The following is an 18,222-nucleotide window of genomic DNA, read 5'->3' as shown; positions in this document are numbered from 1 at the left end:
TCAGCTCCGCCCTGCTCTCCCCACCTCTCCCTGTCCAGGCTCTTCAGCGTCCAGACTGGAGGCCCAGGAGGCAAAGACGTCCTGCCCGGCTGAGACGCAGGTCGGCAAGAGACAAGAAGGCCATGTTCTCATGGAGTTTGGTTTTGTTTTTCTCTCCATCCAAGTCGGACAGAGGAGCACACCCTTGCTAACTTACCTGAGTGAATGAATTCTGAACGGTTGGGGGAATACCAGGAAGCACCACTCAACAGAAATCCTTGGAAATCTTAAAATCGCCACATGGCAAGACTTTAAACCCTAGCGATCAAATGCTTATGGTAAACAAAGACCCACCCCCCGCCCCCCAGAATGGCCTGGGACAGTAGTACGACCTCTGGAATTAATGTGGTCATCTCTGGGACAGCAGGATGAGGTGACAGGGGGAGACGCGCCCCCAACGATGCTCTGATCCTTGCCTTACAGCTGGAAAGCCGTTCTGGAATCACACATTGACAACCACGTGTTCTGGGCTGCATGCTGGCGAAGGAAATGCCTGCCCAGTCAGAATATTCTAGCTAACCCCTTTGAACTTGTTCCCCAAAACATTCTTTTCCTGAAGGGACAGGGGCTGGGGTGGGGGGGGGTGGTACACCTGGCCTCCTTTCTGTGGGATGGGTGCCATCTGGTGATAGAACGTGATAAATCCTCTTCCCACAAGTCCTGTGGCCAGTGGGACGAGTCCCTGTGCCCGCGCCACCAGAAAGTAGAGAATTAGAGTGGCCCACGTGACATGTACCCCAGCACCCAGCCCAGTGATTCTCCCTTACATCTGCAGGTATCTGAGGGCCCTCAGGAGGTGCTAATAGGCGATCTAGGACCTGTGTGTTTCCGGGATGCTCCTCCTGCCCTCATCCCTGCATCAATGTCTTCTGCCCCAGAAGTGATTAGTCTCCTCTGTGTCACCATCCCCAGGGATGAGGATGCCAAGGGCTGTGCCTGCCAGCTTCTGGGGCCCCAGGACGGTGCTGGATGCCGCACCCCATGGGGTGTGAGCTGCCCACCCTTGCTCTGCATGGTGCTTTGGCTCTGGAGCAGGCTGCCAGCACCTCAAGTCTCAGTCCCCTAAACAGGACGCTGTCCTTGGCAATCCCTGTTGGCTGAGCAGGGAAAAAACAGGCTGTGGGACTCCCCATTTCTGGCACCCAACACTGAGTAGCCTGATCAGTGCAAAAGGCAAGGGTTGAGCAGACTCGCCCAGACACCTGCCCAAACACCCCTGGTCTTCAGCACCCTCCGCAAGAACCAAAAGGCAGATGCAACCCGAGTGTCCATGGACAAGTGACACATAAGCAAATGGGGGTCTGTCCACGCAACAAGATGCCACTAAGCGGTAAAAGGAAAGAGATTCTGACACCTGCTGCTACACGGGGGAGCCTGGAGAGCACGACACTGAGTGGAATAAGCCAGAAACAAAGAGACAAGATTGCACGGCCCCACTCACGTGAGGTCCCGGGACCGGCCACATTCATAGGGACAGGAGGTAGAGTGGCAGTGCCCCGAGTAGGGACCGGGATGGGGAGTAAGTGTTCACTGGGGCAGAGCTCCAATGTCACAAGATGACAGGGTCTAGAGATTGGGAGCGCGACTACGTGAAGGTGAAAAAAATGGTCACCATGGTAAATTTCACCTTCTGCGTATTTTACCCCAAGTGCAAAAAGACGGAGCGCCAGCCCCCTCCCGCACCCCACTCCCTGGAGAGGACTGAAGGGCCGGCGTCACTGATGGGGGCCTGCCCCGCTCTGGGCCTTCTCGGGCCACGGGTGCACACGCACACGGATGGCACACGCTGGGGGGGCACCCGGGATGTGAGGGAAGCCGGTCGGGGCGCCAGATGGCAGGGCCGAGAGGGGCGGGCAGCCTGCGGGGGGAGGCAGGGAGGGGCCCGCTGCTCATCCTGACGCCGCACAGCTCCTCCAGCCATGGACAGGGCCAGGCGGCGGCAGATGCTGGGCCTCCTCCCCGTCGGCCTCGCCCTGGCCTGCTCCCTCGCCGCCGTGGGCAGCAGCCACTGGTGCCAGGGGACCCGGAGGGTGACCAAGCCGCTGTGCCCGGGCAGGCTGCCCTGCATTCGCTCCGACGGGGGCAGGAGGGACAACGCGAGCCAGGCCATCCAGGACATTTGGGAGACGGGGGACGACAAGTTCATCCTGCGCAGGTTCCACGCGGGGCTCTGGCAGTCCTGTGAGGAGAGCGTCGGCAGCACAGGTGAGCACGGCGGCAGGTGCAGCGGGGTGGGTGACAGGTGCGGGCGCTCTGGGGCCTGCCGCCTGGCTGGGAGTCCCGGCTCTGCCACTGACTGCCCTGCATCCTCGGGCAAGCTTCTTCATCGCTCTGAGCCTGTTTCCTCGAGTGTAAAATAGGAACGATAGCGGCCCTCGTTACCAAGAGTTACCATAAAGATAAAATTACTGAGCTCACTGCCTTGCAACAGGGCCTGCTGTGGTGGGTTTAGAAACACTCGCTCTTACCATTTGCTAGTGTCACCCCATCCCTAGAGAACCAAAAGTGGCCCCGTCCGTCTCTCAACTGCGTCCTTGCACATCTAAGGGGGTCTTGGAATGGCAGGTTCTCCTGAAAAATTGACTTTATCACCATCAGTGATGATGTGGAACCCCCACCAGAAGAATCCTTCACAAGTTAACCCTCTAGAAGCCCTTGAAATAACCCTACAAAGTAGATATAATCAGCTCACAAATGAGAAACTGAGGCTCAGAGTTTCAGGTCACGGGCCTAGTGAGTCCCATCCCTTTCTCATCTTAGCACTCAGCCCTGATCTTCTGAGCTTCTGTGGGTTTGGCAGAGTGGTGATGAGAGAAATGGGGGAGGGGGAGAGAGGAGACAGAAGAGGGAGGGGAAGGGTTGGTATTTGGAGCATCCACCTTTCAGAAAATTTTTTTTTTTTTTTTTACCTCTTAAGGAACTGAGGAAGGAGGACCTGGACCCCCCCAGTTTCTGGCAGCCTGGCTGCAAACCCAAGCCCATGCTTGGGGCCAGGATGCTCTTCCCTTCCTACCAGGAAAGCACATGCCTCAAGGTCAAAAGAAGAGGTCCCCTCCACATCCTCATTTCTCTTTTTAAAATTTTATTTATTTATGTATTTATTATTGGAGTTCAATTTGCCAACATATAGCATATCACCCAGTGCTCATCCTGTCAAGTGCCCCCATCAGTGCCCATCACTCAGTCACCCCAACCCCTCGCCCACCTCCCCTTCTACTACCCCTAGTTCGTTCCCAGAGTTAGGAGTCTCTCATGTTCTGTCTCCCTCTCTGATATTTCCCACTCATTTTCTCTCCTTTCCCCTTTATTCCCTTTCACTATTTTTTATATTCCCCAAATGAATGAGACCATATAATGTTTGTCCTTCTCCGATTGACTTATTTCACTCAGCAAAATACCCTCCAGTCCTATTTCTCTCTTGATCTTGGGCTTAACACGTTAAATTTCTTGACCAGCCTTTTATTTTCTCTGCAGTTTCTAATTGCCTTTTCCCATCCTCGTAGCATTAGTGATTTCATCCTGAGGCCTAAGGAAAAGACTCCAAGTAGAAACTCTCTGATATGCTGCTTACCCATCTCCATCCTGCCCCAGTGGGGGCCACACAGGAGCCGTGCCTAGTCTTGCCCTTCCACATGTCCTGGTCAGTGCGTATGGACTTGGCATTATGTGTGGTACATACGCTGTCAGCCTAGAGCTAAGGCTACCAGAAGACCCTCCCTGCCCCTCTCCTCTAGGGAGTGCGCTCTCTTCCTATCAGTCTGCTCTCTCTACCCAGGAGGCTCATGATTCTGCATTCTGGAGGGCACCAAAGGTAGTCTCAGATTTTCAGTTTGGAAAAAAATGATCACTAAACCCATTGGCAAGGTGCTTGGAACTTCTCCTCTTCCAAGGCCTCATCTGAGGATTGCCTACTTCAATTTCCATAGCTGCATAGACGTATCATACCGAGTATCAGATGTTGGCAGTGCATGACAATCGCCCAGGGAGTTAATTCAATTCCAGGTCCCCAGCCCTGGAAATTCTGATTCAGTAGGTCGTAGACTGAGGTCTAGAAATCTACAGTCCCTTTTATAAAAATATATTTAACCAAGGTAATATTTACACATAGATAAGAGATCAAATCATTTTGAGGTGCTTCTAAGAAAAACCAACAGTCCCCTGCTGCCTTCCCACTTCTTAACCTAGTCCCACCCTTCAGGGAAACCACTTTTAGCTTAGCTGTTTCTTCTGCTATTTGCTTCCATGTTTCAAAAACCATATGCTAGGCATTACTTATCGACTTCCTGTCATAATAGATAAGGCTAAGTCTCTCATACCACCACGTCCCACATCTGTCCTGCCATCTTCCTAATATTCTTATATTACTGTTTTAGGTAAATCAATAAGTCAACAATTGATTTAGAGTATATAAATATTATTCATCACAGAATCAAGGAGGTGCTATCATTACATTAAATTTCTTGTATAGCTTTTTGCTTTTCCTAGAGTTCCTTGTTGCCTTTTCTTTTCTCACCCTCATTGCTTTTTATTCTCTTCAGCTCTCCTTTCCATCTGGTGTCTTCTGTATTTCTAACAATTTCCCCCCTGGTGATTAAGACACACACCAAAGTTAGAGAAGCAAAGGTATAGCAAAGCCCTCTGGAAAGACAGTGCTCAGAGCAGCATGGAACAAATTTGCTAAAAGCCATTTCCTTGTTAAGCAAATGGAGAGGTGGAAAGGGGAGTGAGACACAGTGGTCAGAAGTGAGATGAAACTAAAACAAGGAAAAATATGGTAAGGTTATCACAGACTGACAAATGATATGGGAATAGAAATGACGAAGAACTTCCTTACAGCTCTGGGCATGGCGAAGGCTTCATAAAGGAGATGGTGGTTGTACCAGACCTCCAAACAGGACTGTGATTTAATAGATGGAGATTAGGGCTGAGGATATTCCAGGCAGACAGGACAAAGTGAGCAAAGGTTTGAGGCAGGACAGTTCCTGTATTTGCATTAGAACACAAGGCAGGGTGGAAGAGGAAGCCTCATTACAGAAGAATTTAACTCACATGGCTCTTGAATGTGACCTGAGGCAGCTTCTGCTTCCCTACAACACAAAGTCAGGTCACTTCAGGACCTGAACATTGAGCAAGACAATGTTCCCTAGAAAGAGAAACCTAATTGAAGAAAATTGAAGCATCACTAGTGTGTAATGTCAGGGGAGGTTGGGCCACAGTAGAACCTGAACCTGAGAACAGGAGGTAGAAAATTGGACAGTCGGGAGCTGTTTCCCTAGTGATCAGGGAATTGTGAGAAAGGACTCGGCTGGGATTTTCAGAGACTGGAAGCCTTATCTCTTAAATGATGTCAGAGCTATGGGTTTCAGGGAGGCCTGGAAGCAGGTGCAAACCGTCCACTGGCATATGGCGCATGCCCGACGTAGTCACACCAACACTATGCAGATAGATGATATACACTGTCCTTGAGCTTTCTGATAAAAACAGAACAACAACAAACTATTACCAAGTTGGGGGAGAGGACCTTATCAACCTAAAACAGAGGCCAACAGCACAGTTATAGGGCTGTGTGAGGGGCTTTCAGGCCTCTTCCTCCAGAGACCAGGAATCTCCTTGGCATTTCCGCCAAAGGAGTGTTTAACACACACACACACACACACACACACACACACACACACACACACAGCCCTCTCATGGATCATACCACTGAAAGGTGTTTAAATATATTGTCAGGAACACAGGCTGAATTTTAAGGAGAGTTGATGGTCTCAGTGATTTATGGACAAAGCCAAGTAGAAATAGAGTCCAATTCTTGACCCTTTTCTGATTAATATGCTTCTTATATATTTGATGTCACGCCGGAAAGAGACTTTAACAGGTGCCTTGCTGGATTTTTTCAAGGATTATGCTCCCCACCCCCCTCCCAGAGATGCCTTGTGAGATGCTTTTCATAAAATTAAATAAAGAGAGTTTCGATTGTAAAAGAAATTGGAAGATGTTGCCTATTACATTTTCTTCTTGGAAATTCACAATGCATCTTAACGTTTTAAAATTTCTAAGTCTTACCATAATGAAAACCGTTTATTATTTATTACATATCCCAGTGTGTCCCAAAATTAGTTGACCACAGAAAAAGAATCTGCTTGGAGCAACCCTCTTTGTAAAAAGGCTCACCTAAAACAACAGATGCATTTTATTGAGTTCTAGAAGCAGGAGCGCTCCCTTGAAGACTGAACAGCTAGATCCTTGTAGAGCAGGGCACAGAGCTCAGATTTCTTGACCCAGACTTCCTGTTTCCCACCACCCCCCACCTCAATGCCCAAAACTTAACTGATGGTCAATTGTCTTATAATTGCCAATGAAGATGCTTGTGCCCATCAATCCAAAAAATCTCTGCTTATGTTTTTAAAAAATTTTTATTTTTTATATTTTTTAAAGATTTTATTTATTCATGAGAGACACAGAGAGACAGGCAGAGAAACAGGCAGAGGGAGAAACAAGCTCCCTGCAGGGACCCTGATGTGGGACTTGATCGCAGGACTCCAGGATCATGACCTGAGCTGAAAGCAGAGGCTCAACCACTGAGCCACCCAGGGGTTGCCTCTGCTCACATTTTTATATGTTTCCTAATATAAAAGGTGGTCCGGGTCAACCACAGTATCTAAATATTGTCATCACTTTATTAAGAATCAAGAAGAGGGCATCTTCTCCAGAACACCTTTTTTTTTCCTCCCCTCAGAAAAACATGATCACCTTCATATGTTATAAGATGCCCCCAGAACAAAAGGTTTAGAATTAAGTCTTTATTAAGTAATAACTAAAGTAATAGCAAACATGCAATAGAGTAAAACAAGAGACATACGTCACAGGTGGAAAATCAATGCCCACAGAAGGTGGTAACAACAGCAAACAGAGCAAGATCATCGACGACCTTGAAATGTCATCCTCAGCTCAAGGGGGCAGCCCCTCACTCAGCTCAGCGGTATGGCCACATGGATTTAGGCGCTCGGTGTTGTCAGGTTTTTGTCTTTTTCAAAGGAAGTAAGATATTTGGATTTCCACGTGAGAATTCCCAATTTTAGAATATCTTGAAGGGGCGCCTGGGTGGCTCAGCTGGTTGAGCGTCTGACTCTTGGTTTCAGCTCAGGTTGTGATCTCACAGTGGTGGGATGGAGCCCTGTGACGGGCTCCGGGCGCAGCGAGGAGTCTACTTCCGATTCTCTCTCTCTCCCTCTGCCCCTCCTCCCCCACTCCCCACCAAATAAATAAATAAATAAATAATCTTTAAAAAAATAAAAAGTATCTTAAAAATATTGCCCCAGAAAGCACGTCTGCAGAATATAGCCTGAGGCTCCCAGCTAAAGATCACTGCACACAAACATCTCCTCTTAAGTGTAATTCATCACAAGGGCCTGGGAGATTTGGGGGTACATGAAAGAAAAGGATTATAGCTGCAAGTGAACGAGAAGGCACCCAAACAGTGCTTAGACAGAGGGTCAGAAGGGGCGCGGGCCTCTCAGGACACCTGACAATAAGCACTTCATCCAGTGCCCCTGGATCCAAATAAGCCCAGGAGAACAGCCTTGGGACATCCGACCATCCCCAGATCTGCTGCCCTGAGCCTTACGGATTTTTTTTTCCTTCTGAATCCACTTCATCTCTGTGCCTGCAAAGGCTGACCCTCGAGGGGAGGAGCGCGATCTCAGGACATCCTCTGCACAAGCCACCTCTTCCCATTCCTGTTCCTGTTGCCAAAGTGCTTTTAAAGGGGGGGAAGCACCTCTGACTTCCCCCTCTGAGATGAAACTCCTGGCAGAGGCAGTGCTCACATGGCATTCTCTCCCTTAGGCGAAGCAACGAGTCAACAGAATGTGCTGGTTCCCAATTCCGCAGGGTTCTGTTGAAGCCACAAAGGTCAAGGACAGAGGGGCCTGGGGGCCCCATGGGGTGGGGGGTGGGAGGGCAGGACCAGCAGATGGGGATGCACGAGTCCAGCACTGGGGACCTGGACACGGTTTCCCAAGCTGGCTTGGGGCTCCGCTTGGCCGGCGAAGCACTTGCAGCCGAGCTATGTCACACCAGCCTCTCCGGCTTCATGGGATTTACGAAGATTTTTCCTTTTAATCCCGCTGGCCTCATTCAAAAGGAACACCATTTCTGAGGATTCAGATTAATCAAGGGGTCACTGTGGCCTGACTCCTTGCCCGGGCTGACCTCAGCCTTCAAAGCCAGGGTGAATTCTCCTTATCTCCTTGTCTGGCCTCTATTCTCTCTTTGCTCTGCCCCTGGTCCTGTACTTGGCCCTCTCTTTATTCCTGTGACAAAGGGCAGGCCACTTTGGAAGGCAACGTAGATGGTTAGTCCACACCCACTCCATGGGTTATGTAGAAAGACAGCAGGTGGTGATACGCAAAAAGGTACTGGATTTCAGGGGGGAAGCCCAGTTTCAGTTCCCAGTTTTTCCAACCTGTCTGAGCCTGGCCTCCAAATCTGTAAAATGTGGCTATTTGTACTCACCTGATCGATAATGAAATGCTCCATAAAAGGGGGGCATCTGTGTGGCTCAGTGGCTGAGTGTCTGCCTTGGGCTCAGGGCATGAAGCTCGGGTCCGGGGATTGAGTCCCACATCCGGATCCCCGCAGGGAGTCTGCTTCTTCCTCTGCCTATGTCTCTGCCTCCCTCTCTGTCTCTCATGAATAAATAAATAAATTTTTTTTTAAAAAAAGAAGCTCTGCACCAGCCCCAAAGGGCTGAGAGCAGCACGTGAGTGTCAAGATATCCCCCGTGCCGTGCGGGCGTCCTTGGTAGAACCCACGGGATGCGGACAAATTTTCCTACTGTGACCATAACACCACCGCCACTGCCAAAGCCAGAGAACCTGTGAGGAACATGGGCCCATCGCATCAGTCCAAAGTTGACCTCATTAAAAAGCTTAAGAGGCCACTGAGGCTTCAGATGGGCAGATGGGTCCCCGATGCTACCGTCCTGACCCCCAGGCTGTGGAATACCTTCCTCTGGGCCGCTTGCCCTAGACAGTTAGGTGACGAGTAAAGCCCTTTCTGCACATTTGTCAGGAAGTCTCCCTGCAACACAGCTCGACCAAATGGCTGTATCATAAACCCAGGCTTTGTTATTCTTCCTATAGCTCAGCAGAGGTGCACTGCAGATGTGCCAAACCATGATGTCCCGGGGCCCTTGGACTTTCATGGTGACAAGAATGGCAAACCTTAAGGTTTATGGCCTTTAGACATGTGCCGCCGTGAGCATGCACCTGTTTGGGCATATGGTCCTTCTTGCATGAGCCTGATGAGTTAGAAGGTGAAGCCAAGGGAAGGGCTCTGTGTTGGGAGGACAGGTGGAGGAGCCTGGCCATAAAGGAAGAGGAATTTGGGGGCACCTGGGTGGCTTAGTGGTTGAGCATCTGTCTCTGGCCCACAGTGTGATCCCGGAGTCCTGGGATCGAGTCCCACATCGGGCTCCCCACAGGGAGCCTGCTTCTCCCTCTGCCTGTGTCTCTGCCTCTCTCTGTGTGTCTTTCATGAATAAATAAATAAAATCTTCAAAAAAATAATAAAAAATAAATAAATTCCCAAAGCAAGGCTAATGTGAGGACTTCTGAATCTGTTTTAGGGATGAGAAAGCCACTCCTTTGAAGAGTCAGTGATGTGTGGCCCACCCTGCTTTTAATTCCAGCCAGCCCAGACTGGGAGCAGCTCTGTGTCTCAGGCATCCCCGCATCTCCTGGCACCCTCCTTGTCCTGCCACACTCCAGAAAGCACGATGAAATGCAAATAGCTAGGTTGCTCAGTAACAGATCTGAATTTTCTCTAATTCTCTCTTTTTTTAAAGATATATTTCTTTATTTTAGAAAGAGGGTGCACAAGTGAGGGGAGGGGCAGAGGGAGTGAGAGAATCCAAGCAGGCTTCTTGGTCAGCCTGGAGCCCAACGTGGAGCTCAATCCCTAGACCCTGAGATCAGAGCCTGAGCCAAAATCAAGAGTTGGACTCTTAACCGACTGAGCCATTGGCCGGGGAGGGCTGCTCTAATTCATTTTTTTAAATTGTTACAAACTTGGTTACTTTCCTTCTAAGGAGAAACAAACTGAAAATCATACTAGAAGGTATGCTGTTGGGGGAGTTGAGAATCCCGGGTCTAAGGCTCGCAGTATCAACCTGGACGGGCTGGATTATGCTGCAGTAAAAACCAGCCCCCAAATCTCAGTGGTTTAACTCAACACATTCATGTCTAGCTCATTCTGTGTGGATTTTTCAGGTCGGCAATTCAGGCTGATGGACACTCCATGCAGACGTGTGCTTCTGTGATCACAGAGGCAGGGGAGCAAGACTCGGGTGGACAGGACATTGGCCCTTAAACCTTCTGACCAGAAATGACTCCCCTCATGGCAGCTCCCAATTCACTGACCAAAGAAAGTCATATGGCCAACCTGGACTCATCGGGATGGGATTGAATTATGCTCCTGTGGGGTGGGTGGGGAGCAGGACATGTCTATGAACAATAAAGTAATTGACCACATTCCCCAAACCTTGTTCAAATGACCTGGGATAAGGGGCTCCTGGGGGGCTCAGTCGGTGAAGCGTCTGACTTCGGCTCAGGTCATGATCTCAGGGTCCTGGGATCGAGTTCTGCATGGGGCTCCCTGCTCCGCAGGAAGTCTACTACTCCCTCTGCTCATTCTCTCTCTCTCTCTCTCTCTCTCTCTCTCTCTCTCTCTGCCAAATAAATAAAATCTTTGAAAAAAAAATGGCCTGGGATAGATTGAAGGCACTAGGAACACATTCTGTCACTAATTGTTCGGGTTACTCCTACTTATGAGTATATTCTCTTTGTGTTTATTCTAGGTGAAAAGTGTAGGAGTTTCCAGAGCATCATACCAGCTGAAGAACAAGGTACAACACCTTACTCATGTGCTGTCCACCAGCACGCCACCCCACGATCTGGATAACTGTTAGGGTTTTTGTTGGGATGGGGGAAAAGATGGGGGTTTAGTTTGTTTGTTTGTTTTGTTGTTGTTTTTCCATGATGTCAAATCCAAAAGCTGGAACTGTGGGCTCTCTCTCCATGTGCCCTGGAGTCAGTGGTGCCGGAAAATGCTAAGCAACCAATTTTGCCAGGAGGGAGGGATGGGAAGCCCTGACAGGTAGTGTCTGATGTTTCCTGGGGTATGAATACTCCCACCGTGGCTAATTTGCAAGCTACCACAATGCAAGGTAGATGCAGTGCCCGGGAGAGATGGGCTCTGGCTCGCCATGACCTACAGCACTTTGTCTTCTGTGTAACGCTCATCAAGTTCATCATGATGACCTTCTCAGTATCTGTGTCCCCAACAGGGATAAAGGTTTTGTGAAGGCGTGAATCACGCCTGCTTCATCCACTGCAAGGGTCCCCAGCACCTGGCTTGCTCTGCAGGATGACTTTCAGGAATGTTAGCTTCTCTCCATGTCCCCTTAGTCCCCTGGCCTCCACCTCTGACGCAGTTCCTCGAAGCCACAGGCAGGATCCCCTCCAGAGGGCAAATAATTGGCTCACATAGAAATAAAATAAGGTTTGGGCGCCTGGGTGGGTCAGTTGGTTAAGCATCTGCCTTCGGCTCAGGTCATGATCTCAGGGGTGGAGTCCTGTATCGGCCTCCCTGCTTAGCAGGAAGTCTGCTTCTCCCTCTGACCCTCCCCCACTCTCCTGATTTCTCTCTCTCAAATAAATAAATAAATAAATAAATAAATAAATAAATAAATAAATAAATAAAATCTTAAAGAAAGAAACCAATAAGGTTTTGGGATCTCTAACCAGGGTGCTTCAACTCTAGATGTCTCTCTCTGCCCTCTCGTGTAACGTTGGGTATCTTCTCTAAAAAGACAAAGTCTTCTGGTGAAATCTAAACAATGCATTAACTTTTGAACTGGGCAAGAGAGACCCCCAGCATCTCTCATGTCTTCACATCAGACTCTTATTCCATTTTTTTCCCTCCCAGCAAAGGACAAATTTACACACTCCTCTCTCAACCCCAAGGAGGCCTCTATCACTGCCAACTTTCCAAGATCCAGCAGACCTCGTTGTGGTTCCCTAACCCTTGGCATTTGCTTTTTATTTTTTGTTTTAGAAGTGAACTCAATCAAAGGGCTAGACATTGCAGTACTTCTGAATTCTCAATGCTCAGCATCCCTGTCATCCTCACATGTTTACAGGTGTTCTGTGGCTGTCCATTGGGGCCGAGATCATGAATATTTTTCTGATGATGACAAGTGCCATCCTCCTGGGCTCCAGAGTGAGTTATCATCACTCTCATTTCCATCAGCTCAAAGTGGATGCCTCTGTAGCCATCCTCATGGTGCTTGCAGGTACTTCACCGTAGCAGCCCTCAGACAGCCCGATTCTCCCCAGAATCAGGGACAGAGCTTCAGGCTGGCTGTCCCCACTGCCAAAGCGCTGGCTGGCTCTTTTCCATCAATGGCCAGTTCAGCGGGACAGCTCGCTGGTCCACCAGAGAAGTCACTGAGTTAATCCCATGGGGGGGAAGCAATGATGCTTTGGGTGACTGATGAAGAGAAAGAAGGGTAGACATAGAGGATGGAGAATTAAATGTATTACTGCATGTTTATCACAACTCTGGGAAGGAGGTACACTGGCTCTGAGAACAGAAATCGCCTAATTTAGTACGGTGGCTACACATGAAATCCTGCCTGGGTTCAGATCTCTGCTACCTAATGGCTGTGTGATCCCGGGCAAGTCACTCAACCATTCTAAGCCAGCTATCTCAAAAGCCTATGGTGATGGCCAAGTAAGAATGCACCTGGTATGTATAAGAAAGCAAGAAATGGTCCCTTGCTAAAAATCATTATCCAGGTTTGATGTACATAAAAGAATGAAGAACTCCCTTCTTGGGGATGGGGGGGGGGGGTCTTCTGTGTCCTCCAAGCAACTTTTAGAGCAACTTCATTTGGGTCTCAGGAGTTGGCCTTTCTATCAGAAAAAGAACCCTGAACAAATGGTTTCTTTGCCTCCCTGTCCTGATACTCAAAGCTCTGTTAATAGTGCATCAGCTCAGTTGGGAGCTTGGTAAGTGTCAGGCGTCTTTCCCCAGCCTCATCATCAGTGAATAGAATGATAAAATCCAATTTCTGGAACTTCATAGCAAGGAGGCAGGCCATGGGCTCGTGGAGACTCTTCTGCAGGTCCTGGCATCCTCCAGGGCCCCCCAAGGTCATGAGCAGACCTCTTCTTGGACATCTATTCAGTTTCGACTGTGAATACATGTCAGGTAGTGTGTTTGAGGATTTACATCATAAGGACTTTAGCCAGCTCTATTAACATATAAATAATTGTCCCCATCAGTTAAAACCCCTGACACCTATCCCTAACTAGTTGCCATTTATTTAAATTACATTAAAACACCATCTATGGACTTAGAGTCCCCATACAAGAAAGACGAACCAATGAAACAACTACAGTTTAAAAGTGAAATTCAAGAAAACTTTCTTTAACAGAAGACCACACTCTATAGAAAGCTCCCTCCAAGTATCTGGAAAGATTGACACAGTGCATTCAAATCCTAGACATATCCTGCCACACCTAGGGGGGAAAGTCTTCCAGAGTCTCCAGGCAAAAAGGCTGAGCTGAGCCACTGAGAAAGGAAAGAAAATCCCATTGGCAACTGATTTCTGTTCCTCCCAATTTCTGTCATGTGAATCTAGTGTGGCCAGAACCCACTCAGTGTTTCTATGTTAGCAAACCTTCCATATGAAAAAGAATAATGTGACAGAGCACTGTAGAGTGTGGGAAAGAGAGAATGGGACATTGGAGCCTCTGAGCATTGGGACACCAGGGCATGATAGACAGGAGAGTTGGTCATTGGAGAAATGACATGTCAGAGGAAGGCCCGCCATGAGGATTCATGACACTAAGGAATTAGCGTGTACATGAAACACGAAGGCTGCTTGCAAGGGCTCAAGGAGGATGCTACTGGGATTCTTACATACAACTCACATAAGGTAAAGAAACTACATTCCTAACTGCGGCTCACAAAAGCTTTCCTTGTGCAGGGCTTCTCAGCATGGTGGCCCACATGATGTACACAACCATTTTTCAAATCACTGTGAACCTTGGACCAGAAGATTGGAGGCCTCAGACGTGGGACTACGGCTGGTCCTACTGGTGAGTTGCTGGCCCTACTGGTGGGTTCAAGTCCTGATGGACCAGCAGGGATGCACACAGGGTGTTTAGGACAACCAACCTTGGCCGTTGTTCTACCATCTGACTTTGACTGACTTCTTAACCATTCTGTGGCCCCGCTCTCCCATCTGTGAAAGGATGATACGGTCTCGTGTGTTCACGGGCATTTGAAGAGATTGTGTTTGTAAAATCCTTGGCACAGAGTCAAGTCCTCAGGAAATGGAAACACTAGGGATGCCTGGGTGGCTCAATAGTTGGGCATCTGCCTTTGGCTCAGGTCATGTTCCCGGGGTCCTGGGATCGAGTCCCGCATCACGGTCCCCGCAGGGAGCCTGCTTTTCCCTCTGCCTGTGTCTCTGCCTCTGTGTGTGTGTGCCTCTCATGAATAAATAAATAACATCTTTTTTTAAAAAAAAAGAAAGAAATAGAGACACTGATGTTATTCCATTCTTAAACACATCGCACCTGCTTCCTTTTGTAATCCTTTCTGAAAATTTCCCTTTCTTTGTCATCTAACCTTCATATTGAATTCTATTTTAGATTTCAGTTGAATTTCCAAAAGGTCTTTCTTGTGTTCTAGTTACTCCTTTTTCATAATTCCTGATCCTGCTTTGTTCATGCAGTATCTTCTCATATCTCTCTGCACATCGTGATCAAAGGGTTTTCTTCTGACTACTGTTTTCTTCTGTTCCTTGTGCTACCTCTTTTCTTTAGATCCCCCCCCCCTTTATCTATTTATTGTTGGGCCTTTCCCCTAGATGTTGGTACCCTTGAAGTCAAGTCATATATAAGGAGGATTGGAAACTCTGGAATGGGTTTAAAACTTGCCTATGGGTAGGCTTCTTTGTAGGCAATCGAATATGGAGACTTTTATTTCACCTGAGAATGTCACCCCTTGAAAATACACCAATGCCAGTTGGCAGAGGTTCTTTCTCAGCGACCATTTGAATAGGTTCTGTGGAAGGTATAATGTGTAGACCATCATCTCAGGAGGCAACAGGCTTCCAGAAGGTAGGGGTAGAAAGTAACAACACCAAGTGCCTGCCCTGGGTTAGAGCCAACCACAACACTAACAAATGCAACAGTTCTGTGTCAGCAGATACTATGCAGAGTACTTTCCGTGCATGAGTTCACTGAATTCCGTACAACCACCCTGTGTGCAGTGTTACTATTAACCAGGTTTTGCAGATGAGGAACCTGATATTGAAGTGAAGTCCCCAGCTCAAGGGTACCCAGATCATAAGATACGGGTGCAAACACGCCATGCAAGCTTGGTGCAATGACTCCAAAGTCTGTTCTCTTGACCATTGGGCTACAACAACACTATTGGCTGGTCTCTGAAACTTTTCATCCGAAGTCCAGGTCCAAATCGGATGGAACTAGGAGCTGGGTTTTTCACCAGACTGACCCCACAGCAGAAAGCCCTAGAACCAGAACCCTACACTCCCTCCTAATGGTGCGTTTTGTTGACAGCCTCGCGTGGGGTTCATTTGCCCTCTGCATGACTGTGTTGGTCATGGCCATGAACAGATATACAGCAGCCCGCCTGGAGTTCACAGAGAAGCAGAAGGTACAGAAGGGAAGTCAGCACTCTCAACTCAACTGCCCGGAGCCCAAGGCTTTGGAAAGTATTTGGGAAACAGAAGCTGCTCCCAGCCCTGCCGGGAGTGCCCTCACAAGTGTCTCTGAGCACCTGCCACCAAGTGCCCCCGGCAAGGTGTCCATGTGCTAGACAATGCTTGTGGCTACCGAATGCGCACAGGCAGGCAAGCCAGGCACCCGTGTCCACAATGCACATCTCTGGGGTGGAATTCACAAGGCTGTGGTCCAGGTAAACCTTCTGCCCACCATCTAACCCTTTATTAAACAGCTTTGGCTTCAGCTACGATTCCTAGTAAAATGCCAGTGTCTTTAAATGAGATTACTCTTACAGGAGATATCAACCATTGACACTCTAGTATAAATGAGCACCTCAAGCTTTCCCAACAGTGAGTTTAACAAAGGTAACCAAAGAAGAGAGAACATGTAAGCACTCAGGGTAATAGAAGTTGAAGAAAGAGTAAAGGAAGATTCTAACAACAAAGGGTGTGAAATGTGTTGCCCATACATGTTTGTTGACAGAAGAGCCCAGAAAAAATTTCCCTTAACGAACACATAAATTGACAGTATGCATGTCTATCCCATACTTTCTCTTTTATTTTAATCAAGAAGGCCCAAATTTAAATTGAAAAAGTTGGTTTCATGTTTCTTTCAACATATATTTTCTTTGAAATGTCCTGATTTCTACCTATAGTAGGATCCCCTTGGAAGGATAATCATATGATAAAACAAAATGAGAACAGTCGAATAGAATGACATCTTATCATAATGAAGTAGAACAAGTGTTGGAATCATTGTGCTTAGATCACCAGGCTCTTTTGCTTCTAAAAATAAATATGGCTTAAATATGCAAGTTTTGTTTGAGGCCATGGAGTGCTGCATGTTTGCTAATGTGTGCAGTTACAATATTATATAAATTTATCTTATCTTTTAAACTAACATATTATTAAGGCCACGGGCTGTTAGACACATCATTTGGGTTTTTGAAAAAAATTAAACTGCTAAATTATAACAATCCTAAATATGTCCTAACTTAGATTTATTTATTTTTTTTTTTAGTGTTTATGGGGTTAGTGGACACATCGTTTCTGGAAGAGGAAGAAAAAAAAAAAAACCCTGAGTGTTTCAATGAAATTATTCAGTCTGCTTATGCGGAACTGTAACATTTATACTGTCACAAAGTAAGGAGAAATTAGCTTCTTCGTGTTTGGGGCGCTAGTCAAGTACCTAATAAATGATGGTTCCATGGGATTCTGTGTTCAAGCATATTTGAAGAGATAGAAAATGGATTTTTGTGGGAATAAGCCCAGCTCAGAAAGGCACGATGAGGTTCCCCTGGGCCATTTCTTCACCTAGATCAGAGGGACCTGTATCCAGTGGCTTCTGCCCTCCACTGTATACAGGTTTTGTATGGTTTGTCACCCCCCATGTATACATGTAGGGAGATTCTGTGTCATCGTCACAATATCAAGTCAGAGTCTGATCCTAAAGAGAAGGAAACGTGCCTGAAATCCTGAAATGTTCACAGAGACATTTGGTTCTCTAAAAAAAAAAAAAAAAGTCTGTGCAGGATGTGACCAAAGTTGCCAAGGGAAAAAATTAATTTTCTGGAGCCACGTGCGAAAAGCTGGTGTCATCAGATGGCACAGGTGGCACCTTGACAAATACGTGATCAGTTAGATGCCAGGACAGGACATGAGCCGATTGGTCCCTGAGTTTCAAGCCAAGACTCTTTGCTATGTCCTCTGAACTCCCAAGGCACTTTTCTTCCTTTCAAATTTTTTAAACGGCGGTTTTATTAAAGTATAACATACATAACCCTGAGTATACACACACCCTAAGTGTACAGCTTAGTGAATTTTCAGAAAGGGAACGTGCCCTGTAACCACCACCACCCCCAGATCAAGAAACAGAGCCAAGGTGTCTCATTTTCATCTAGCTTTGCTCTGAGACAGACCCAGGTGGATTTGAACTCCTTAGTAGAGAAATAATCTATTTATGTATTTGTTCCCCTCTCAAAGGTTGTAAATTGCTTCTCTATGGCAAGGACTTTTCTCTGTACCTGCCCCCAACGTCTAAAACTGTGGTTGGTGGAACACCTGGGTGCCTCAGTGGTTGAGTGTCTGTCTGTCTTTGGCTCAGGGCATGATCCCGGGGTCCTGGGATCAAGTCCCACATCAGGCTCCCTGCATGGAGCCTGCTTCTCCCTCTGCCTGTGTCTCTGCCTCTCTCTCTCTCTCTCTCTCTCTCTCTCTCTCTCTCTCTCGTGTGTGTGTGTGTCTAATGAATAAATAAATAAAGTCTTTTAAAAATGGTGGTTGGCAAGTAGAAAACCTTCATACACACGTCTGCTTGTATGTGTATATGTGTGTGTGTGCGTGTGTGTGTGTGTGTTTAG

At 47.6% G+C, this 18,222-nt stretch overlaps 1 protein-coding gene across 1 annotated transcript; it reads left to right on the top strand.

The window, feature by feature from the left end:
- Nucleotides 1–1,958: 1,958 nt before the first annotated feature.
- GSG1L2 (GSG1 like 2) lies at nucleotides 1,959–16,798 on the top strand. Its single transcript, XM_025426335.3, has 5 exons — nucleotides 1,959–2,244; nucleotides 10,898–10,945; nucleotides 12,242–12,394; nucleotides 14,096–14,207; nucleotides 15,699–16,798. Exons 1-5 carry the CDS (start codon nucleotides 1,959–1,961, stop codon nucleotides 15,955–15,957), a joined length of 858 nt encoding a protein of 285 aa, XP_025282120.3. The 3' UTR covers nucleotides 15,958–16,798.
- Nucleotides 16,799–18,222: the final 1,424 nt, after the last annotated feature.

The sequence above is a fragment of the Canis lupus genome, chromosome 5 (genome assembly GCF_003254725.2).
Source record: "Canis lupus dingo isolate Sandy chromosome 5, ASM325472v2, whole genome shotgun sequence".
NCBI lineage: Eukaryota > Metazoa > Chordata > Mammalia > Carnivora > Canidae > Canis > Canis lupus.
This window is presented reverse-complemented; position numbering and strand designations above follow the sequence as displayed.

Excerpts from the sequence above, each read along its gene's own strand:
- GSG1L2 (XM_025426335.3), top strand. The coding sequence starts at position 1,959 with ATGGACAGGGCCAGGCGGCGGCAGATGCTGGGCCTCCTCCCCGTCGGC. Across the intron at positions 10,946-12,241 it reads CATACCAGCTGAAGAACAAG|GTGTTCTGTGGCTGTCCATT; the intron begins GTACAACACCTT and ends ACATGTTTACAG. Across the intron at positions 14,208-15,698 it reads GACTACGGCTGGTCCTACTG|CCTCGCGTGGGGTTCATTTG; the intron begins GTGAGTTGCTGG and ends TTTTGTTGACAG.